Source organism: Muscardinus avellanarius (genome assembly GCF_963383645.1).
Source record: "Muscardinus avellanarius genome assembly, chromosome: 13".
NCBI classification, from domain to species: domain Eukaryota; kingdom Metazoa; phylum Chordata; class Mammalia; order Rodentia; family Gliridae; genus Muscardinus; species Muscardinus avellanarius.
Genome location: NC_137799.1, coordinates 77596131 through 77620600, shown reverse-complemented (window position 1 = coordinate 77620600; position 24470 = coordinate 77596131). Strand labels below are relative to the sequence as shown.

Genomic DNA, 24470 nt, shown 5'->3' with positions numbered 1-24470 from the left:
TAAGGTGCTCTGGATCTCGAGTCTGTAGTATCTCAGACCCCACTACTCCTTTACTGGGTTGTATCACAGAGTCTCCGACCCAGGGAGTCGATAGAGGCTGCTTTAAACTATGGGGGGTGCCAGGTTGCACGTTCTCCTATGGTGTGATATCTCTGCCACCACCACTCCCTCACTGGGTCAAGTCCCAGGAGGCACAATACTGCGATTTCTCCTCTGTGGCCCGCAATTTGACTCACTGTTCTTGAGTACGCAGATGTAGCTGTACTGGACTCGGTGATTTCACTGCTGCTGCCACTGCCGGTGGCAATATGGCGCCTCTGCCACGCCCTCGGCCATGAGGCTGGCGTATTTTTTCTTCTCTGGTTTTGATTTCCACTCTGAATCCCTGCAGCGTGTGCTGAGCTCAGCCACTGGGAGCTTTAAATGCTGTCTGCGCCGAAAGATCCCGCCTGGCTGTTCCGCAGCGACTCACCTGGCTTGCTGTAGCCGTCCGTTGAGTTCGCCGCTGCCGCAGGCAGTATGGCGCTGCTGCCGCGTCCTCGGGCGCGTGTGTCTCCTCTGTGGCCCTGAGCTCTGTTCTCAGTCCGCTTTCTCTCTGGAGCCTGGTGGTTTTTTTTGTTTTTCTGGTGATGGTGTTTTCTGGCTATGAAAGGCGCTCTTTTTGTGGTGATGGAGATTGGTTGTTAGCGGGACTCTTAAGCCCTACTTTTCTCGGTCGCCATCTTCCCGGAAGTCTGTATCAAGTTTTTTTTTGTTTGTTTGTTTGTTTGTGTGTGTGTGTGTGTGTATGTGTGTGTGTTAATTACTGGGAATTGAATCCAGGGGCATTCTACCCTTGAGCTACATGTCTAGCCCTTCTTATTATTTTTATTTTGAAACAGGGTCTCACTAAATTGCTGAGGCTGGCCTTAAATCAGTGATCCACCTGTCCCAGCTTCCAAGTACTGGGATTAAAGGTGTCCAGCCTCCAAATACTGAAATTAAGGTGTGCATCACCACACTTGGCCAGTAGTCATCTTAAGTAAGCCATTTTTATAAGCACGACACAAAAACAAAAGAAAAAGATAGGAGAAAATAGTGTGACTATACAGAAATTTAGGACTTTGATATGGCATTGCATTGTATACTTTAAAGAGGTGAAATGTATGGTATGTAAAATATTTCTCAACAAAGTTATATTCCTCCTATTGTTTCTGAATAGGTACTTAATTTTTAACATAAAATTTGATGCTACTTCAGTTTTTTTAAAAAATTAGATCACATCTAAGGAAAGAACAGAATCCCAGCCATTGGGATAAGAAATCTCTGGAGGATGTGGAGGACTCCCTAATCATGCTGAAATTTTTTCTCATCTGAGGAAGTCTTCCTGACTGAAAATTCCCTCTCATAGCCTACCTCTAATTCACAGAAAAGTTATATCCCAATATAGCCTCAGAAACTTGCTATCACTCATTCATTCATTCCATAATGATTGAGTGGATGCTAAATATGAGGTAGTGTGCTGGATTCTAGAAACATAAAGGAAAACAAAGATGGACACCTGCCTTCCATAGAGGCCTCTAGTTGCACCCTACGTGCCACACCTAACAGCTTTACACTTATGACATTTAATGGGACTGTTTGGGCTGCTTTGATCAACAAACCTAAGGAAGTCATTAATAAGAGGCAAAACACTAGGAAAGGACGTGACAAAGGGCCACAGACCACAGACTACGTGGGTTAAATTTGGCTCCTGTCATTGACTTCCCATGAGGTCGAAAGCAAATTACCTTTCTAAGTCTCAGTCTCCTCATCTATAAAATGAAAATGATAATATGACATGTCTCAGAGAATAACTTAAAAATTCAAGGAGGCAATTCTTGGCACATGAGAAGTACCCAATAAATGCTAGACCCTCTGACTTTATTTCTAGCTCTTTTCCAAAATGCAGACCTCGGTAGATATCTTCAAGTAGATAACCCTCAAAAAAGACTCCATGGTCTATCTATCAAGTGCCATTGTAAAGGAGACTACTTGGGAATTGCCACAGCCAAATTACCTTTATGTAGAAGTAAGAGAATTTTGAGTCCCACAGTGTCATTGAGGAGAAACACAGCAAAAGAGTATCCATGGAAGAGAGGAAGAAACTTCTGGAATATTCTCAGAGAACAATGAATGTCCCTTTGGGGTGCATCCTCAACATTATATGATTGCATCTGCTTTACTGTTTCTTCATTTTTTAAGTGACCAAAGGAAAGACATGTTTCCAAAGGCAACGACAAAGGTACTGATCTCATAAAAGCCAAGCCTCGCCAGCACTGGAAGTCGCTTGCCCTGTGTGTTCCCTTCATTCCCATGGATTCCGTCTGCCTTGTCAGCATTCCACTCGGAGCCATGACCACTTCCCCTGCAGGTTCTGCAGACTTTCTAAAAAATGCTAATGTTCCTTTGAAGGATGAAAGGTGGAACAGAAAGGGCAAACCCAACTATACAAATGGCAATAAGGAGAGATGATGAAGTTAGGCTCTTAAAAAAAGAAAAGAAAAAAGAACAAGACAAGCAGCATGGTCCAGGAGATTCCAGTCAGTGGCTTCTCCTTTAAGTCAGTGTGGGTAGGACTAGCACAGAAGCTTTTGCATCAGAAACAACCACCTCCAAGAGTGGCAATTCATAGCTAACCCATCCATGCCCTCTCTCCAGAAATGGCCAGTCCAGATCTTATTCTTTATGGTTAATTTTTTTTTACTTTGTTTTTGCTGAACTGGGGATGGAACCCAGGGGCTTTTACCTCCAGGGTACACTCCCAGACCTATTTTATATTTTATTTGGAAACAGAGTCTCACTAATTTGCTGAGAGCATCACTAAGTAGCTGAGGCTGGCTTTGAATCTGTGAGACCCTCCTGTCTCAGCCTCCCAAGCAGTGGGATTACAAGCATGCGCCACCATGCCCAGCTTGGTTAATTCTATTAAGTCCATTCAATAAGTGATTATCTGTTAAAGAACATAGGTTCTTTCCTTTTTCATTCATTTTTTCTTTTTTTAATTTGGTATTGGGAGTTGAACTCAACATAATTCTACCTTCAAACTATACCCCATCACCCTTTCTACTTTTTATTTTGAAACAGGGCCTCACTAAGTTACTGAGGCTGGTCACAAACCTGAAATTTTCCTCTCTCAGCCTCCCCAATATTGGAATGATAGGCATGTACCACCATATCCAGCTCGGGTACAGGTCTCTTAGCCAGCAGGTCAGCCTTCAATCTAGGGTATACAGACAGGACCATTTCAAACTCTGAGTTTGTAATATCAGTGTAATATCCAGTGTAACCAGTGTAATATCCAGGTTTTTTCATTTCCTGAAACTGTGCTGAAGATTTAAGGAACCGCTTAGATGTGATAAAACAGACTCCTTAATTATCATAAACATATTCATGACAAAAAGCCTTGAAACATGGGAATCCATGTACCCCTGAGCACTCTTTTTTACTGCTACTATAAAAAATTGCCACCAACTTAGTGGCTGAAAACAATAAGAATTCATTTTGCACACTTGTGGAAGCCAGCCATCTAAAATCAAAGTGCACACACGGGGAGACTCTGTTACCTTGCCTTTTCTATCTCCCAGAGGCTATCCACCTTCCCTGGTCACAGGCCCTGCCTCTATCTTTAAAACACTTAAGTCTAAACTCTGGTTTTGTTCTCATATCTCAATTTTCTAACCTTGACACTTTAATGTCCCACTTATAAAGATTCTTATGATTTCATTAGGCCCACTCACATCATTCAGGATAATTCTTCTAACTCAACATCCTTAACTTAATCCCATCTGCAAAAACCATTTATCATGTAAGGTAACAACATAGTCTCAGATTCCAGGGACTAGGATGTGAACAATTTGGCGGAGCATTATTCTTTCTACCATACCCTGGATCACAAGTATCTCTCTTAAATGCTGCCAACTTTTATTTTACTTATCATTTCATACATACTCTTTGCTCTTTTATAAACATGAATGAAATGTTCATGGCTGAAAATAAATTTTTAATAACATATAACTAAGAAAGCAGGGCTTTATACCATCCCCGATGCTTAAAAATAAAGCAAAATCTTCAATTATACTATACTTACTGTACTCAGTCTTCAAATATATATATATATATATATATATATATATATATATATATATCCATCATTATAAACATTTTCTTTACTTTTCCCATATTTGAAATCATAATTGATTAAGTCCAGTGAGTATTTGATTGAGACTGAAGATATTTATTGATACCCATATTTGTATCTAAATTATGTTAGTTTAATAGGACTAATGCTAATTCCACAATCTTTCCTTTATCATACAAAAAATAAATACACAGTAAAAAATTATTCCAATAATTTTACACAGTCTATCTATCTAGCTGTAACTGAACTGTGGTCTAACAAAAGAATTATGATATACTTGAAATTTTCTGTTCTCAATGATAAACTAAAGCCCAAAGTAAGCTTATAAAATGCATAGTAGGAATGCCAATTCTAATGATATTAAATTATAAGATTCTCAGAGTATAAATAGATCTGTATAGAAATAAAAGACCCCAGAGTAAATGGTGTTGTTATTTTTGCTTGGTTTGGTTTGATTTGTTTTCCCTTACTGGATGGAAAGCCATGTGAAACATTATTTCTTTTCTCTGAATAGATACCATAGGTCTTGGACTGGGGTAATTTGCATAATCATCATGAAAACAACTTAAAACAGTATTTTCTTTAAGACTTAAAGAAAAATTATTGAACAAAAATTGACATTATTAAAATAAATATTAGGAAGATGGCGACGGAGAAAAGCGGGGCCTACGAGCCCCGCTAATAACCAATCTCTATTACCACAAAATCAGCTTCTTTCATAGCCAGAAAACACCATCAGCAGAGAAACAAAAAATGTAATTACAAGGGACAGAGAAAAAGAGGGCTGGAAAAATGAGACACCGGAAAGAAACCAGAATGCAGTGCTGCAGCCGGACCCACGGCGTGGAGCAGCTCGGCGCACCATCTTCCCTTGCAGCACCAGGCCCCAGAGAGGAGGGGAACTCAGAATGGAGCTCAGAGCCAGAGAGGAGACACGCCAGCCTCACGCCCGAGGACGCAGCAGCAGCGCCTTACTGTCGGCGGCAGCGGCGACTTCACCGGACGGCTCTAGACCAATGCATTCAACAGCCTACCAGGCTCCAGAGAGGAGTGGCAGACAGTGAGCCGAGGTGAGCCGCTACGGAACAGCCAAGTGGAAATCAGATTTTTCGGCGCAGGGAGTATCTAAAGCTCTCAGGAGCTGGGCTCAGCACACCCTGCAGGGACTCAGAGCGAAGTGAAGCTCAAAGCCAGAGAAGAAATATGCCAGCCTCATGGCCGAGGGCGTGGCAGCGGCACCATATTGCCACCAGCGGCAGCAGCAGCGAATTCACCAAGTCCACTACAGCTCCATCAGCGTACTCAACAACAGTGAGTCAAATTGTGGCCCTAGAGGAGAAATCCCAGTACTGCACTCCCAGGGACTTGACCCAGTGGGGGAGTGGCGGTGGCAGAGATATCACGCCATAGGAGAAAGCCCAACCTGGCACCCCCCCCCATAATCTAAAGCAGCCTCGATTGACTCCCTGGGTCTGAGACTCTGCGATACAACCCAGTAAAGAAGTAGTGGGGACTGAGATACCACAGACTCGAGATCCAGAGCACCTTAAGTGAAGTCGTAGTGACCCAAGGGAAGAACCCAGAGAAGGCACAAACTTCTGAAATCATGGGAAAGAGGAATAACAATGGAGCAATGAATGCCCACAACCCCACAACATCAGAACCCAATAAAACAGAAAATCAGAGATTTCTAGAAGATCAAATCAGGAAAATAACTGTAGAATTAATAGAGGTGTTTCGAAAAGAATTCAGAGAGAGCCAAAAAGAGATAAGGGATGCAATTAATGAAGTAAAGGCCTCAATTCAAAGTACAAACAACCGATTAGACCATATGGAGAATAGAATCTTGCTCTTAGAAGATGATCACTCCAAAAATGAACGCATAGTTTCTAATGCAGAAAAAAGAAATCCGACAGCAGGGATCTGACATTGAAGAAATAACGGGCCCATTTTAAGAGAGCTAACCTAAGAATAATTGGAATAGAGGAGGAAAACGAAGGTGAAACCAAAGGGATCAACAATCTCTTCAAAGAAGTAATAGCAGAAAATTTTCCAAACATAGAGCAAGAGGTTGATACACAGGTCCAGGAAACTTATAGAACTCCCTTTAGACAGGATCGGAGAAGAGGATCCCCACACCACATAATTTTCAAAATGACCAATGTGGAAGCCAAGCAGAGAATCTTAAAGGCAACAGAAACAAAGGGCCAAGTGACATTCAGAGGCAAACCAATTAGAATCACTCCAGACTTCCTAAACCAAGTCATGAGAGCCCCAAGGGCTTGGAGTAACATATTCCCAACTCTGAAAGAAAACAACTCTCAGCCAAAGATTTCCTACCCAGCAAAACTTTCTATCAAATTAGATGGGGAAATAAGAAGCTTCCATGACAAACAGAAACTGAAGGAATTTATGTCTTCAAAACCAGCGCTAGATAAGAGCCTGCCAAGGGGTAAGGCCGGTGCCGGGGCCAGCGGCCGGCATCGGAGCCTTCCGTGAGGCATGGCCGGTGCTGGGGCCAGCAAGGCTCGCATCAGAGCCTGCCGTGAAGCAAGGCTGGTGCTGGAGCCAGCGAGGCAGTCATCAGAGCCTGCCGTGTGGCAAGGCCAGTGCTGGGGCCTCCAAGGCCGGGATCGGAGCCTGCTGAGAGGTTAGGCCGGTGCCGAGACCAGCAGTCGGCATTGGAGCCTTCCGTGAGGCAAGGCTGCTACTGAGGCCTCTGAGGCCGGATCGGAACCTACCGAGAGGTTAGACCGAGGCTGGGGCCAACGAGGCCATCATTGGAGCCTGTTGTGAGGCAAGGCCGGTGCTGGGGCCTCCAAGGCCGGAATCAGAGCCTGCCGAGGGGTTAGGCCGATGTTGAGGCCAATGGCTGGCATCGGAGCCTGACAGGAGGCAAGGCCGCTACTGGGGCCTCTGAGGCTGGGATCGGAGTCTGCCGAGGGGTTAGGCCAGTGCTAGGGCCAGCGAGGCCAGGATCAGAGCCTGCCGTGAGGCTAGGCCGGTGCTGGGGCCTCCGAGGCCGGGATCAGAATCCTGCCGAGGGGTTAGGCTGGTGTGGGGGCCAGCGAGACCAGAATCGGGGCCTCCCATGAGGCAAGGCCACTGCTTGAGCCAGCGAGGTCTGAATCAGTCCACCGGGTAGCCAGGCCACTACTGGGGCCGTCAAGAGTGGGATCGGTACTTGCAACACGGCATGCACAGAGAAATATAACAGAAAATATAAATCAGACACTTCCCCCAATCAGCAATAACTAGGAGGAAAAAGGCAACAAGAAGAGGTTGAGCTATAGAAAGGGCCCTATAGTGAAGCAACTAATGTGACCAATCAGAGGGTATGGAATAGTAGAGGATGGAGCCTCTTGAAAACGCAGGAGGTACATAAACAAATGTATCAAAGTTAATCACCAAAGAAGCATGGGATTGAGGGAGGGGGAGGGAATGGGATGGGGGCTGGATGAGGGCTAATTTGATGATGTGTGCTTGTACATCCTCTCAAATCTTGTACTCCAATGTGATTGATATATGACTACAATGCACCAATTTAAATAAATAAATTAATTAATTAATTTAAAAAAAACAGCGCTAGAGAAAATACTCAAAGAGATTAATTACAAAGAAAAAATAGGTAACACACACCAGAATCAGAGAAACAAGATTTTCCATCCAACAGACAACTAAGATTGGTTATCTGTGGAGATTCATTATTTATGTTAGTCTTTTACCTATCTCTAAATTGTATTATTTGCTTTTATTGTTGCTAATTTTTAGGATTTCTGGTTGGAATATTAATATACCTTCAGATATAGCATTTGGAAATAAATTTATCTCATTCTATCAGTAACTTTTAACTCTTTTTACATTGTCTTTGGATATACAATTTTTTTTTATTTTTTAGGGAGTTTATTTACCCTTCTGTTGCCTGTGCAATTGAAATCATATCCAAGAAATCACTGCCAATTTCAATGTTGTGAGGTTTAATGACCCAGATTTTCTTCTAAAAGTTTATTTTCTTAAGATTTATATTTAGGTCTTTTATCTATTTTGAGTTAATATTTGTATATGGTGTTAGGTAAGGGTCCAATTTTATTCTTTTTCATGTAATTATTATTTTTCAACAATATTTAGTTAAAAGATTATTATTTCCTCCACCAAATGTTCATGGAAACCTTGTCAAAAATAACTTGACAATATATGGAAGAATTTATCTCTAGGCTTTTATTTAACTCCAATGGTTTATATATCTGCCTTTAGAACAGTACTACACTGTTTCAATTATTGTAGCTTTATATGGTTTGAAATCAGAAAATATACGTCTTCTAGCTTTTTTCTTTTTTGAGATTGTTTGGTATCTAGAGTCCATATTCCATATTAGGATACATTTTTTTCTGAAAAATAAATAAATAAATATATGATAGTTTCACCTAAAAAAAAAAAGAAAAAAATATTCTCTGGTAAGAAAGAAAGCAAAAAGAAATATTGAAATGTTATCTTTAAGTCATCAAAAGCTTGGTATCAGACAAATGAAACTGTTATGTGAGATCATCATTGTTAATTTTGGATAAATTGCTGTAATACTAGATGTCAACCACTAAGCCAAGCATGGGAAGGACGGATGGGGAGGGAACGGGGTGGGGATCGGGTGGGGGCTAACTGCGCGATGTGTGCATGTATGTCTACAAAAGTATTTTTTATCCCATTATGATGTATGAATACAGTGTACCAATATAAAATAATTATTAAAAAATATATAAATAAATATTAGTACTTGCTCCTTAGAGAACATTTTTTGTTTTGTTTTATGACAAACAAGTAATGCTAAGTAGAATTCTATTTAAAAACTAATTTGAGCCTATATCTGTATCTAAACTTGGGCCTTTATTAGAACATATGTAGTCGGTTGAGCCAGGCATGGTGGCATACGCTTGTAATCCCAGCTTGGGAGGCTGAGACAGGAGGATGGCACAGGTTTGAAGCCAGCCTCAGCTTCTTAGTGAGGCTCTCAGCAACTTATTGAGACCCTGTTTCTAAATAAAATATAAAATAGGTCGAGATGTAGCCCAGAGGTAGAAGGCCCTTGGGTTCTATACCCAGTACCACACACACAAAAAAAAAAAAAAAAAAACAAGAGAGAGAGAGAGAGAGAGAGAGAGAGAGAGAGGATGAATATAAGTAGCCGAGTATAGTGGTGCACACCTGTAATCCTAGTACTTGGGCAACTGAGACAGGACAATCTCAAGTTTGAAACCAGTGTCAGCAACTTAGAGAGGCTCTCAGCAGTTTAGCAAGATCCTGTTTCAAAAACAAAGTCAATCACTAAGCCAAACATGAGAAGAAAGAAGCGGGGAGGCAATGGGGTGGGTTTCGGGGAAGGGCTAAATGAGTGATGTGTGCATGTATGCCTCTACCATCTTGCAGCTCATTAAGATATATGATAACAATGGACCAATAAAAATTAAAACAAACATAATAAGTGGAAAATTCACCCCCCCAAAAAAACTAAAAAGGGCTGAGAGTGTAGCAACACACACACACACACACACACACACACACACAGAGATATAGATAGTAAATACCTCCTCACATCATTTTGGGCTCTCTTTCCTTTATATCCAACTGGAAAAAGAGAACTTATCTCAAAGAAAAGGAGTAAATACTGTATGGCATAGTACGCATAAGATGCAGAGCCAGCACATGGTTAAAAAGTCAATAAATCTTAGCTATTTTTATTAATAAGCAATTAAGATGGGCCAGGCTTATGGAAGAAACATTGTCCTTGCTCTTTTTCAACTGACTGTACTTTTGAACAGTCAAAATTGTTCAACTACATGTACTACTTCTGTTCACAGATTTACCTGTCCCACCATTGTTTCCCAGCAGGGTCCTCGAGGTACATCTGCAGGGTGAACAAAAAAGGGTGGCCCAGTAGTGTTCCCAGAGAGGGATGCATTGTAGGCCTTGATCATATTGGCTTCCCATAGGGTAATATTAGCTTTCACGAGCTTCTCCTCTTCAATCTAGAAAACAAAGAGGTGGAAACCAAAATGAGACAGCATAGCTTTTGTATCTCTGAAAAATCTTGAGGTGGGGAAATTAATGTGCTGACAGCAAGGACATTCCTGACACCAGGCTTACCTTGTTGTTAATCTCATCCATCAGGGCAAGAATAAATACATATAAGTTGCCTAAAAGAAGAGCAAAAATGCGTCCCAGTAGCCACTTCAGAGCGATGAGGGGATGGTAATCTTCCAATTCAGCAAATAAGTCAAACAGGGTTGGACAGAACATCCCCAGGAGAGACATAACCATGTTCATCTACACAGAGACACAGGAATGAACCAAGTTAATGGTGTTTAAAAAATATTATTGCCACCAGTAAAAGTACAAAAACTATTATTGCTTTTCCTTAAAATTGGAAGATTTTTGTCTAGTTTCATTTGATCTTTTATAAGACTAAAAATTATTTCATGCATTTTTTTAAGAATTTGATCTCAGTAACAAACAAAAACAATATTCAATTCACGTTCACAAGGTGAACATGAGTATGAGATTGTGCTGGTAATAATGATGTTCCCTGGTATAGTAAGGGATACAACCTACATCAGTCTCTGCCCAGAGAGCACAGGCTGTTCTACATGGTAACTGATTCTAATCCGGCAGAGCACTTCACTGTAACGCTTCCAAAGGAGATGGAAAATGAACTGTTTGAGGATGAGGACCAAACTGGGAATAGTAATTTGAAAATCATCAGCATATGGATTATTTCATTCAGTAAAAATTTATAATTTCCTGAGATTGGCTCAGAACTAAAAACTAAATCTTGGAGAATGTGAACTTATAGAACACAAGGCACAATGTTATGTAAGCCAAAGTAAGAAAGCATCAGAAAGGAAAGACTGATCTATAAAGCCATAAGCAAAGGAGTGATGCAAGAGGGCAGGGAGAGGAGGTGGAAAAGGTCTGGGAGAGCGAGAAGTGGGGAGGGGGAGATGGAGAGAAAGACAGAAAGAGAGAGAATGAAAATGTGCAAAGTAGAAATGTGTTATTCTCATATCCTGGCTGATTGATACTCTTATTTCCTATTTTCCCCCATAGACTTTGTGTTTTGAGTGATTATAATTATGAGACTATATTTAGAAAATAATTGCTAATTTTTTGTTTTTGTAATAGCATCCTATCAACAAAATACAAAACTCAGCATGACATAATATAAAATCAGCATGATATAATTTCAGCCTAATATAAAAACTTAGTAGATCCTGTGTAATCATATATAAGGTAAATTTAAATTCTGTTTTATTAAATTTGTAAAGTTGCTCATAAGTCCTCTTTTACCTTCATTGGACTCAGGTGTTATGTACAATAGATGTTAAACATCTCCTTACAAAGAGTGGCCCTTTTAATGATAATCAACCATTCATTCTTTAATATAGTTTGTTTATACAAAAATATGATCAATCTGAACTGTAGACCGAAGCTTTATAATAAATTTGCCTATATTTACTATTGCAATTATAAGATAAAATTTTGGAAGCAAACTTAGTAAATGTTTTGATATATTCCTTTGTTTTAAGCAAAAACAATCCTCTGAAATTTTTATAAATCCACAATGTTTTTATAAATTTATAAAAAATTCTGATCTTCTTATAGATCCACAATTTCATAAGTTTTTATGAAATATCTGTGATCTTATGGTATGGTTCCTTACCTCTACTAGGACCACATTTGAAAAACTTAGAATGTTTTAATTTGAAGCCTTTTTTGTAGGTAAATTATATAATTTTCTGTCCACAATTTTCCTAGGAAATTCTACCCTTATGACGATTTATCTTCATTAATTAATTTATTTATTTTGGTCTACAAAGTTCTGCAGAAGTTTCAGTGTGGAAATTCTACACTTCTCACAGTCTAAATCTGCACATACTTCAAAAGTCCCCAGTTCAAAGATGTGATATTGCACACCAGAACATTTTAAGAGAGTAATCATATATATATGAGGCTCTGGAAGCAATTTATGACCAATGAGTTGCTGATTCTAAATATCTATCTCTATCCTTCTCTCTCGGACTCACTCAGTGGGCATATTCTCTGAAGGCAAACCTGAAAAAGATTTGGTCTTCAATTGAGTAGCGAAGGAAGCAAGGCTTTGAGGAGGAAGAGTCTAAGATGAGTAGGGGGTCTTTCTTCAGAAAAAGAGAGAAGCCCATACTTGCCCAAAGCTGGGGAGGCCATCTGAATGCTTCTAGGGAGATAAATATAGGAACAAGGGCTTTATCACTGCTGTTTCAAAGAATTTGAAAAACTGGATCTTTCAGTGGCAGATGTGAGGTCCTTAGAGAAAGCAACATATGGTCATAGAAAGAGCCCTGGACTTGAAATCAAGTCTCCTCATTTCTCCCCCCGACTCTTCTCCTGACCCTGTGACAATAAAGCCCTCACTTCAGCTCCCGAGATCCATAATCCCATCTATAAAATGTAGTGGTTAGATATGTGTTTTCTAATATCTCTTTTGATTCTAACTTTGCTTGATGTTACAAAATAAAAAGCAGTATAGATGTGGAAATAAAACTGGAATAGAATAGAAATGTATGAGTTTGGTTAACTACAAAGGCAGGACATGGGGATAGGTAAAGTGGCCTTATATTCCACCATAAAAACATAGCCCACAAAATAACAAACAGTAGGTTCCAAGCACATAAAAGGCATGCAGAGACGAACTTCATTTTTTTCCCACCACCCAAGGGTGTCAGGATCTTGCTGCGCAAATTCCTGGGATCGCTTCACAGCCCAAAAGATGAGGTATCCGCTCCCACCAAGTGTTAGGAACACAAAGAAGTTAGCGAGAAACCTCAGGAATCTGATTAAGTGGACATTTTCTTCTACTTGAGCCGCTCTTTCTTCTATTATAGCTTCCTGTATGCAGGCAGAACAAAACATAGCAAACAAACAAAAATCTTAGCCATGAAAAGTAGTATGCATTCAGGAATGTGAGAAATAAAATTTAAACAAGATCTGGAATCCTACAAAGTAGGCGAATATTGACAGTAAGAAGCCAGGCAGGGTGGTGCACACAGTGCACACTTGTTACTCCAATACTTGGGAGGCTAAGACAGGAGGACTGTGATTCGTGGCCAGCCTCAGCTACTTAGTGAGGCCTTCTGCAACTTAGTGAGACCTTGTTTCAAAATAAAGAATGAAAAATAGGGCTAGGGGTGTAGATCAGAGGTAGAATACCCCTGGTTCCATTTCCCAGTACCACTGTATATATATATATACATGCATACATACAGTAAGAGATGACAAATAAGAAAAATAGAAAAGTCTTACAAATTCTAAAATATTATCATATTCTTCATTCAGAAATATGTTTTCCGGTATAATTTTAAAGCTATAAAATAATGCTTTTAAGTCTTTTTAAATATTGAACGAACTCATTCCAGTAAATATTTAGTGAGCATTGTTCTATTATTAAACTCTCTGATTCTGATTACTGATGGTTTCCTATTTCAATCTAGTAGCATTATGTTATCACCAGATTTAGAGAAAAAATTCTTCAAGGGATAATAGCGCTGCTGTAGATAATGGGATATTTACCAGTCAAAATCACAACTATGCGAAGACCCTTCACTAACTAGACCAGATGTAATGCCTCCAATGTTACTCTTAGAACAGGCTTTGAAAGTTTGTGTCTTTACCTTAAAGTTCATCGTGATAGAATTAAATTTGTTGTCGGCTGTTTCAGGATTGCCAATCAGGTAGTCCCAGCTGCAGAATACCTTCCAGCTGAAGTTGAAAGTGTTGTCATCACCACCCCCATCATCACCAATATTTTTGGTCATCCTGTAAAACCAGGCAGTGTAACCCAGCAGCCAGCCAGCCAGAACAGAAAAAGAAATGGGGAGGAGGGGCGGGTGACAAGGCATGGTGATCGAAAGTAAATTGGAGAAGCAACATCTAAAGACATATTTTTCAAAAAATTTGTTATAACAGCCAAAAAACAGTTTCATTTGTTTTTCATAACTCTTAATTTTCCAAATTTTGAAGGTTAAAAGGCTACTGCATATTGATAATTTTAAGAATTAAACACTTAAACAAAATAAATATTCTGCATTTGTTTTCTTAAAATAAGACATTAATAACATAGTTCTTAACCTTTGGTGGTATGAGGACTCCTTTAAGAAGCTGATGGGAACCACTGAGTCCTCTTCCCAGGAAAAAAGTATATGTAGACTTTTATAAAATTCTACACTGGGTCTGGATCCTAGACCCCCTGAAGCCTAATGGAATAACCCAGATCAAGGAACTCATAGGTAAATTGCATTCCCCCTAGAGTCTCCTCCCAAAACACAATCATCTTACATGCATTAAAATTCTGTCTTTTTTACAAATCCTTACCAAAGACCAAGACTTTTATACAAACTAATGCCAAGCAGTCGTATATGGTCAAATCAATGATTTTTTAACTTTATTTTGGCTTAGAGAGTTTAAAATGCATTTACTATAGGTTTATTTCAGTGGTTAAAGATCTATATTCCCACTCTCTCTACTTCCTTTTCTCCCTATCATTATAAATAGCAAAATTAAACTTTCATATAGCACCTGTCATAAAGCAGGCCCACAAGGTTTTGATTTCTTAAATATAGTGATATGGAGCCAAGAGAAAAAAAGAGTACAATGACATAAAGCTGATATTGTAGGTTGACAGGCATCTCTTAGGTCATCTTCATTTCCCCACTCACAGCTGCTTTCAATATGGAAACATAGATATTTTATGTAACATGCTATAAAAATAACCAAATATGGTTATTTACTTCATTGGTCAACCACTTTACCCTCTGAAAATGCTGATTGTACATATATTCATATGTTCTCCTCAAGGGCTTAGTAAGAAATCAATGTAGTTACTATTATTCTTTTCATTAAAAATGAGGAAGCTGGACTCAAAGACATGAACTAATTAATTGGACACTGTCCAGCAGTAGGTCAAGGGCTCTGGGTCTCTGATTGCTCCAGTGTCCAAGCTAGGACACCACAAGCAATGATGAACCATATAAAATGCCATTTTTGCATTTCAAAAAAGGATGAAATCAGACAATTCGAATGATTTAACCTAGGGAAAAAAAAATATTTCTTTGGTTAATATAGCACCATTATTTTTTGTACTGCCATTAAGCAAATGGTAGGGTCTCCAGTAAAAATGCCTGCTTGGAGCCGGGCGTGGTGGTGCATGTTTTTAATCCCAACATTTGGGACGTGGAGACCAGAGGATCGCAGTTCTCAGTCAGCCTCAGCTACTTAGTGAGGCCCTTTGCAACTCAGCGAGACCCTGTTTCAAAAAAAAAAAAAAAACTAAAAGACTAAAAATTAGGACTGAGGGTGTAGCTCAGAGGTACAATGTCCCTGGGGGTTCCATCCCCAGTACCTAAAAAAAAAAAAAAAAAAAAAAAAAAAAAAAAAAATATATATATATATATATATATATATATATATATATATATATATATATATATGCTTGGCATGTGAATGCAGAATACAGCCTTACCAATGGCAGTTTTGGAGCTGAAGTTGACCTCCCAGGGAAGGGAGCCCTAAGTGAATGGGTGGACTAGGAACATCTAACATGGGGAAATTATGCAAAAAAGAAGAGGAACAGTGAAAGAAATAAGGAGAAATACCAAAGACAGACTCTGCCTTCAAAACATTTTATTGAGATATGGCCCTTAGAAATATAAAATTCTCAGCCAGGTGTGGTGGCGCAAGCATGTAATCCCCGCACTTGGGAGGCGGAGACAGGAGGATCGCACAGGTTCAAAGCTAGCCTCGCTGGCTTAAGAGACCCTGTTTCCAAATAAAAATATTTAAAATATAGGTCTGGGAGGGTAGCCCAGGGGTAAAAGAGTTTCCAGGAACCCCACTACCACCAAAAAAAGAAAACGAAAAAAGAAAAAAAAAGAAAGAAATATAAAATGCTCCACATACCACTCCACCTCTTGTCTATAGAGAGATAAAAGTCTTGTTTGTGGAAATTCCTCCTTTCTCTGAACTATTTCATCTATGAGAACCACTCTTGATATATCATTTACTTTTCCAGGGGAGTTGGGGATGGCAATTAAGTATTTATTACTTAAGGTGTTTATAATAGATTTCTTACCTTGGACCAGAAGTCTGTAGCTACGTTTACTATTTGGGATTATTTCATTACTTTATGGGTACATGTAGAGGTTTTTAATAAATCAAATAAATGCTTCCATAAATCCTAAGCCAACTAGATCACTATAATGTAGCTTCTTCTAAAAGAAAAATGAGTAAAAGGAAGGGGTTGAGAGGAAGGTAGGAAACAACTCCCTAGATATTCACAGGAGGAGAACACACACACACACACACACACACACACACACACACACACATTATTATTACAAGGATGGTATGAAACAGCATGTATTGCATTCTTGAGAAAGAAGAAATTAAAGCAATATTTGACTATAAAGCATAAAACAAAAATACAAATTATGATATACTGACAACATTCACCAGTTATTCATTTGTTTACAGTCTGTTTCTCCAACTGAGAATCATAAAAACAAGAACTTTAAATCCCCAGGCACTAGGTAGCTCCCTAGATTGCCCATTGTAGGTACACCATAATAAGTTATTAAATGCATAAATAAAAATATTTGAATTGTCATCCTGGAAGTAAACTAGAAAGAGCCTCATCAAATAGATAGTTTGGGGATTAGATATGCTTGTCATACTATTGCTGTTCAATTCCATTCTTGTCATCATAAATTTTTATAATATCATCATCTCATTTTGAAAACCGTTGCCATCCATTCTGAACCATTCCTATTTCTAGACCATGTTTATAGCAAGAGAATTTTTCATGTTGAATTTCATAATCACAGATGTAGTCCATAAAGCAGTAGTGGAACACAGTGACTTTTGGTCTTTTATACCTTAAAACTATTTTTTGAAAGAAAGTCAAGTGTAGTTTGAGGAAGAGGAGACGATCATATTCTTTGTGGGATACACCAGGATGCTGCTCGCTGTAAGCCAGCCCGACGTACCCTTTCAGAGCCTACTATCGGGTCTGAGATTCATCATTAGAAACACATTGATAACTGGAACATTGTCATCTCGAGTGAAAATATCTCAGAGAAGTAAAATATTAGGCAGGGGTTTCTACAGGCTCTGATCACTCTAATTAGACAAGAGAGAACTTTCCAATGGGGAGAGGTTTAATTGGTGATGTGGGTGGAGGGGAGGGAGAAAAAAACAATTTTGAAGTGAAGATCCCAGGTAAGGATGTCAAGGGACAAGGAAGAAGTTTGGGCAGCCTGTCAGGTAGGTCACAGCTGGGTGAGTGAGTGCACACAGCAGAAGTGAGAAGAAAGCGGATGGGGCGATGGCAATCTAGGTAGAAGAGAGAAAGTTGACTTTCACTTGCTTAGAAGTGGTGTGTGAAGTGGGCCATGACTGTAATGTAGTCTTGGAATATGTAAGTGTCTTGTAAGATGAAAACTTGGTTTTGCACCTTAAGCTCTGTTTTTTGTTTTGTTTTGAAACATGGTCTTGCTAAATTGTTGAGGATATTGCTAATTTGCTGAGGTTGGCCTCAAAGTTGCTGTCTCCTATCTCAGCCTCCCAAGTACTGGGATTATAGGCCCGTACCATCACACCTATCTAATTTTGTGTTTCTGTTTTTATTTTATAATATTTGGGTGCACAAGAGTCTATCAAGGCCATATAACTTCAGAGAAATTTAATAGTAAACAAGAAACAATTTTAACATAGAATTTTAAAAATAAAAAGGGCCACCCAGGATAAGCTAGAGACAGTTCCTTGTTATCGTCAACATAGATGACTCTACATCAGAGATTAGGAAAAATAAGACTAGAATTGGAGGATAGTGTTCAAAGTTCAGTTATGCAACTTACTAGCTATTTGAGTTTAGTCAAACTATCAAAGACTGGGGAACTTTAATATCTCCATCTACTAGGAGATAATAGGAATAAGTAATACCTACTCAACTCACTACACAATAAGTAATACCTACTCAACCCACCAATGGGAGGAACAAATTGATTGATGTAAGTAGAAACAAAATAGAAATGGCAAAGTATGATGGGTAGAAAGTGGTGTGTGGTGTGTGTGTGTGTGTGTGTGTGTGTGTGTGTGTGCATGTGTATGCACGCGTTGCCAGGGATTGAATCCGGGGCATTCTACATCTGAGCTATACCCCGAGCCTTACTTTTTATTCTTTTTTTTTTTTTTTTCAAAACAGGGTCTCACTAAGTTGTGGAAGGCCTCACTAAGTAGCTAAGGCTGGCTGAAAATCTGTGCTACTCCTGCCTCAGCCTCCCAAGTACTGAGATTATAGGTGTGCACCACTATGTCTGCCTAGAAAATACTTTTTGAACTAGAAAAACCTAGGTTTAGATAGATCCTGTGGTTAAATGATATTGAGTGTACCATTTAGCATCTCTGACTTTTATTGTACATTTGTAAAAAGGTGTTAATAGTTACTTTACGATGTTTAAGGGTTAAAGGTAATATTGACGCATGATAAATGCTCTGAAAATGTTATTTTTATTTCACATGTCAATTAGTTATCATAACAGGCTCAGAAATACAAATATATTGCCAATTCTCAAAATTCTTTAAATATTTATATGTATATATTGAAGCCAGTTTATGGTATATGAGGGCTTATATTATGTATAAGGAAGTCTATAAAAAAAAGAATCTTATTCAGGCAAAAAATGTTAATAGCATGTCGAGGTTATAGATGACACATGACTTAAGTAATTCAAGGATATTTTTAGTTTATTCTTTGCATATTAATATTGTCAGGCTCATAAAAAATAAGTATATACCTAATTCCAATGAACCCTGCAGTGGGAAAGTCTTGGAAAAGCTTATTGAGAAAAGACAGACTGAAAGAAGTGTCTCATTGAGGCATGTATTAGTGACCACATTGGATTAAGCTCTGTTTTGTTTATTTGTTTGTTTGTTTATTGTTTGTTCTGAGGTAATGGGGATGGAACCCAAGGTCATTCTATCTCTGAGCAACACCCCAGCCCTATTTTTTAGTCTTTATTTTGAAACAAGGTCTCACTCAGTTGCAAAGGGCCTCACTAAGTAGCTGTGGCTGTCCGCGAACTGAGATCCTCCTGTCTCAGCCTCCCAAATGCTGGGATTACAAGCATGTACCACCACACCCGGCTTTGATTTTAGAATTCTAATTCTCTTCTATTCAATTAAAGTAATGGATCTCATAAATCTGCTCATATTTATTTTAAGAGTATACTTAGTTGGGGGTAAGAAATAAAGACAGATAAAATATAATACTATATATTCATTTATACTTAACTCTTTTCTACCAGATATTATTCCTAGGATAGAGAGTGAGAGGGCAGAGGTGTCACAAAGTAAAATTTCCCTCATATCTCAAGTCTGGAAGCAGCCATACAGAGCTGAGTCCCTGGGAGGCGTGGCCTCTGAAGGTTGGGCGGGCTAGAGGTGGATCCTTGGGGATTTCCTTGAGGACTCTATGTCCCTCCCTCTTGTTGCTCTCTCTCTTTCCTGCCATCATGGCCTAAGGACCTTATCTCCAGCTCCTTCTTGGCAGCCTGTAAGTGGACTACATATAAACTGAAATCTCCAGACTTGTGTAAGAAAATAAACCTGTCTTCCTCTAAGTTGTGTTGTGTATAGGTACTAGGTCACAGTGAGAATCCTGCCTGAAACAGCCATCTAGGCCAAAGGTCGGCAAATCGCTCACCAATCAGACGAAGAGTAACCAAAGACTAACGCCACAGAGGAGCGTCAAAGCCAGGCTAGTTGGGTCAGCATAAAATGGATGACCTATAACAATAAAAATGTGGAATGGCTATCCTAAATATGACTCTTTGGTAAATTTTAAAAAATTCACCACATCCTCTAGAACTGCTTAAGGTCACCATCAGTAACATGTGGTTCCTGAGCACTTGAAATGTGCCTTGTGTTATAACAACAGATTTCAAAGATTTAGTACCTCAACAAAGAGAACATCTTAATAATTTTATATTCATTATCTCTTGAAATGCTAATAATTGGATACACTGGGTCAAAGAAATCATAGTATTAAAATAAATTGTACCTTTTTTTTTTAATATGGGTAATAAGGTAATAAAATTTATATATATATATATATATATATATATATATATATATGTGGCTTGCCTTGTACAATGCTGGTCTTGATACTTTAAATTCATGTGTCAGAAAATTATAATATTAAACATACAAATCTATTAATGCACAACTGCATAGCCATTTGGACTGCCCTGATTTGGGGGCTATCATGTGACCTGAATGCCTACCATGTAAGCTTTGGTTCTTCAATGAACCTATGAATACATTATAATTTTAATAAAATAGAATTTGTTAAAGACTTTTCTCATGCATTGGCATATTCCAAGTGCTTTCTTTATATTTGCTCATTTAGTTCTCACATATATTACACTTCTATCAGAGATGGGAAACAGAAAAACAAAGTAATTGAGCAATTTGTTTGTGGGAATATAAACACACACATGTTACACCTGGAATTCATACCTAGGCAGAATAGCCTGAGAGTCCACAAGGGCACACAGCCTTCACAAGAGTCACCGAAAACAGCTAAGTCATAGAGGATACAAAGACATTCTTCCCCATTGACCAGCGTGGTGGCGCACGCTTGTAATCCCAGCATTTGGGAGGCTGAAACAGGAGGATCTAGGTTCATGGACAGCCTCAGCTTCTTAGTGAGGCCCTTTGCAACTCAGTGAGATCCTGTTTCAAAATAAAAAAATAAAAATAAAAAACAAGGCTGGGGTATTGCTCAGAGGTAGAATGCCCCTGGGTTCCATCCCCAGTGCCATATAAATAAATAAATAAATAAATAAATAAATAAATAAACAAACAAACAAACAAAATAAAACTGAATCCAATGTGGTCACCAATGACCAATGTGGAGACTAACGATACTCATCAAATAAGATACTCAGGAGGCCTTACTACTAGAAATTACCCTCAAACAAGAATGTCAGAAGACCAGAAAATATCTCAGATTTTTACAATAGGATAGTATTTTATCATATAGACAGATATATTTGTGGTCTCTGGTTATACTGGGATGAGGTGATAGCTATCTTGGATATGGAGTCACAGTACAGCTCCTTTCCCATCCTGAAGGGGCTTATAAACTAAACATGATCCCTTGCTCTAGAAGAATTAATAAGTGAGGCAGGGATAGAACACAAAGTCTGTCACAGACTGCTAGTGAGCGCCCGGTTAGAGGGACTGTCTACTTCATCCCTCTGAGACAATAAGGCGGAAAGCCTTCCCACGTTCCTAGGTCAGTGAGGCAAAAGGTCCATTTGCCTTGTGCTGAGGAAAATAAAAACATTCTTACTTGAGACGTTTGAACTTTTCTCCCAAGTTAGTTCAGTTTATTGGCTAAAGGATGGATATTTTTTCATAGCCGCAAATAACTGTGCTAGGTTTGTGCAGTGTCTTTAAGTAGAGTATTATAAATATGTTTCAGGCAGGAGGAGGAAAACTGAACTGCAGTTTTATCAATCCCCCATGAAATTCTTTCCTGTACTCTAATAAATCCTTTTCCAAGACAAACCATGATGATCAGTTGATTGTGATGGTCTCACATTGGGGGCTATTCATTTCTTCTGTCTTACACAGCTAAAATGTTTTGGCTGAGTGATTACTCTGGCTTTTAAGAAATGAACAGAGAATAACACAAACCGTCTACTGAGCTGATTCTCTGCAAGTGGAGAGCCTTTCTGCACACAAAAGAGTGTTCTACAGCCCTTTCCATGTCTTGGCAGCATTAATTCACACTTAAAAGTACAAAAAGGCACATTTTTAAAACACGCTTAAACACAGATAAGCATGTAGTCATCAGTCTGACCCAGTGGGGAAACCCAAAGGCTCGTGTTTGTGTTTAATCTTTTATTTTGAGGATGTAACCATCTAACAATACTGTTGGTATTAAAACTATATTTCATCTCTTATAGACTCTGTATCCTCTAGACATGAAATAGCAACAAAAGCATATCCAGTTCTTAAATTAATTCCCCATTTCATTCCAGAAATCATTGTTCACTTCCCAAGAGATAATTGAAACTTACGCTCTGAGAACAACCACAAAGCTGTATCCAATGCACATAATCCCCACCAGAAAATAGGAGAGCGGCAACCTGAAATTCATCCATCCAATCGTTCGTTTATTGTCGTAATAGCCATAAAAGAGGACGGAATATTGTGCCAAGCCCTAAAATCCAACAATAAAGCCACTTAGCAGATTCTGTGAAGAGCAACTCAAAGGAAAAGATAGACTCTTAAGAGAAGTAACAAAATGACATTCATTTTCAAAGTTGGGTCATGGCTCCAACATGAGCCCTATTGTTTTGTTCCATGGAGCGAATGTTTCAGCTGCTGCATTGATTGGCAGCTTCTTGATTTACTTGAAATTCAGTGCCTTCTAAATAGACAAAAATTTTAACCAAATACAGGCTTGCTCAGCTGTGGAGCCATTACCGTGAAATGCCCATTGATTTAAACATCAAAACAGACTTCATGGTATCATTAGATTTACAATTTAAGAGCTTGCTTAATATGAGGCAGTGTGTGTGTGTGTGGGGGGGGGGGGGTTTCCTCAAAGTGCTGTGGCAGGTTTCCAATTCCAGTCACCTGAGCCATAATTAGCCCAGTGCTTTTTAACCACGGCGGCTGAGTCTCAGCTCCCACCTAGCAAAAATGAGAAGCGGGTGAGAAGGGATGGGAGCAATCTGCACAGTCTCTTCTTGGTCAAAACCGCTACGGCATTCCCTGGTCACAAGAGGGTTCATCTGTGCATTGTGTGCCTTTCCTAAAAACTATCACCAGGGCTGGAATCACCACGTCCCAAAGCCACCCACATGACCCCTCTTTATGGGCAGAACAACCCTATAGCCTGATGCTGCTTCCTCATCATCTGCATCTTTCTCTGTCTCACTTTCAGTGGTTCCCTCTCAGCATTGAAGCACTGATTCCACGTTACCATACATCCACTCCCCAGCTCCTTTGACTTCTCTCTGACAAACTCAATTACTATGCACTGTGAAATGTAGCCAATTGGCTTAAATAGCATGTCTGGCTCAAATCAGAGGTCAGTGGAGATCTGGGAAAACTGGGGCCTTCAAACTTGGTGGCAAATTTACTTTTTAATACTCTAATAATTAAAGAAAATAAAACCTCCAGAAAATCCTGCGAGGAGCCTGTGGGCTCAACAGGGCCTGGGTGAGACGAGAGGGTGGCAGGTAAACACTGAGCTTCTGTTGTACTACATAGACCTGTATTTGTGGTTTTCAGTTTAAAAAACAATACAAAGTCTAATCTGTGGTTAATTAATAAGATTAATTTAGTGTACCGATTTGAGTGGGTCCTTGGGAGCGCAGATTGTGCATTTTCTGAGTATTTTTGGATGAGATAAGCATTTGAGTAGGGGAATTCAGCAGAGCAGATCTCCTTCCTGGTGTGACTGGGCATCATGCAATCCACTGAGGGGCTGGACAGAACAAAAGGAGGAGGAGGAATTTGCCCCCTCTTTTCCAGGCTCACTTCCTGAGGTGGATACCTGATCTCATCTCTTTCTGTCCTCAGACAAGGAGCCACACCATCAGTTCCCTGATTCTCAGGCCCCCACACTGATTATCACCACACAGGCTTTCCTGGGCCTCTGGCTTGCAAAAGACATTTACATTTACGGGGCTTCCCAGCTCAATAACTATGTGAGCCAGTTCTTAGAATAAATTTATTTTCATGTATATATGATAAATATGTTATTATATTGATTTATAAGTTATATATTTAATATATTTATAAATAAATCTAAATAAATTATTTGTATATAATAAATCTCCCTATATAACTATAAATACATATATTCTATTGGGTTTTTTTTTTTTTTTTTGGAGAATCCTGACCATTAGACAACCTAAAAGAATACTCAGGGCTAAATAACTAGTAGAAAAAATCTCAACTGGAGATTTAGTTGGGTGAGTTAATCTTTTTTTTTTTTTTTCAGAAAAGTATTTATTTAACATAATTACAAAAATATTTAGGCACATAATTTTTATGTCACCTGATTTACATATCTCAATCCTCGGTACCTTTTTAAAACACTAAGTAAATTGGTAAATAGACTCTATATTGAAAAAATAGTGTGAAAGGTTTAATATGTGTAGACAAAAACCAGTTGATCATCAACATGACAAAGAAAAACATCGGTGAG

At 39.0% G+C, this 24470-nt stretch overlaps 1 protein-coding gene across 1 annotated transcript in view; it reads right to left on the bottom strand.

The window, feature by feature from the left end:
* The window catches only part of TMC1 (transmembrane channel like 1), a gene marked incomplete at both ends in the record, with an annotated part of 183910 nt that overhangs the window by 28205 nt on the left and 131235 nt on the right, over positions 1-24470 (bottom strand). Inside the window, 5 exons of the mRNA XM_080708995.1 lie at positions 10015-10176; positions 10295-10474; positions 12878-13072; positions 13855-13999; positions 22327-22469. Of these exons, the coding sequence (XP_080565121.1) occupies positions 10015-10176; positions 10295-10474; positions 12878-13072; positions 13855-13999; positions 22327-22469 (825 nt within the window). The remainder of the gene's footprint in view (positions 1-10014; positions 10177-10294; positions 10475-12877; positions 13073-13854; positions 14000-22326; positions 22470-24470) is intronic.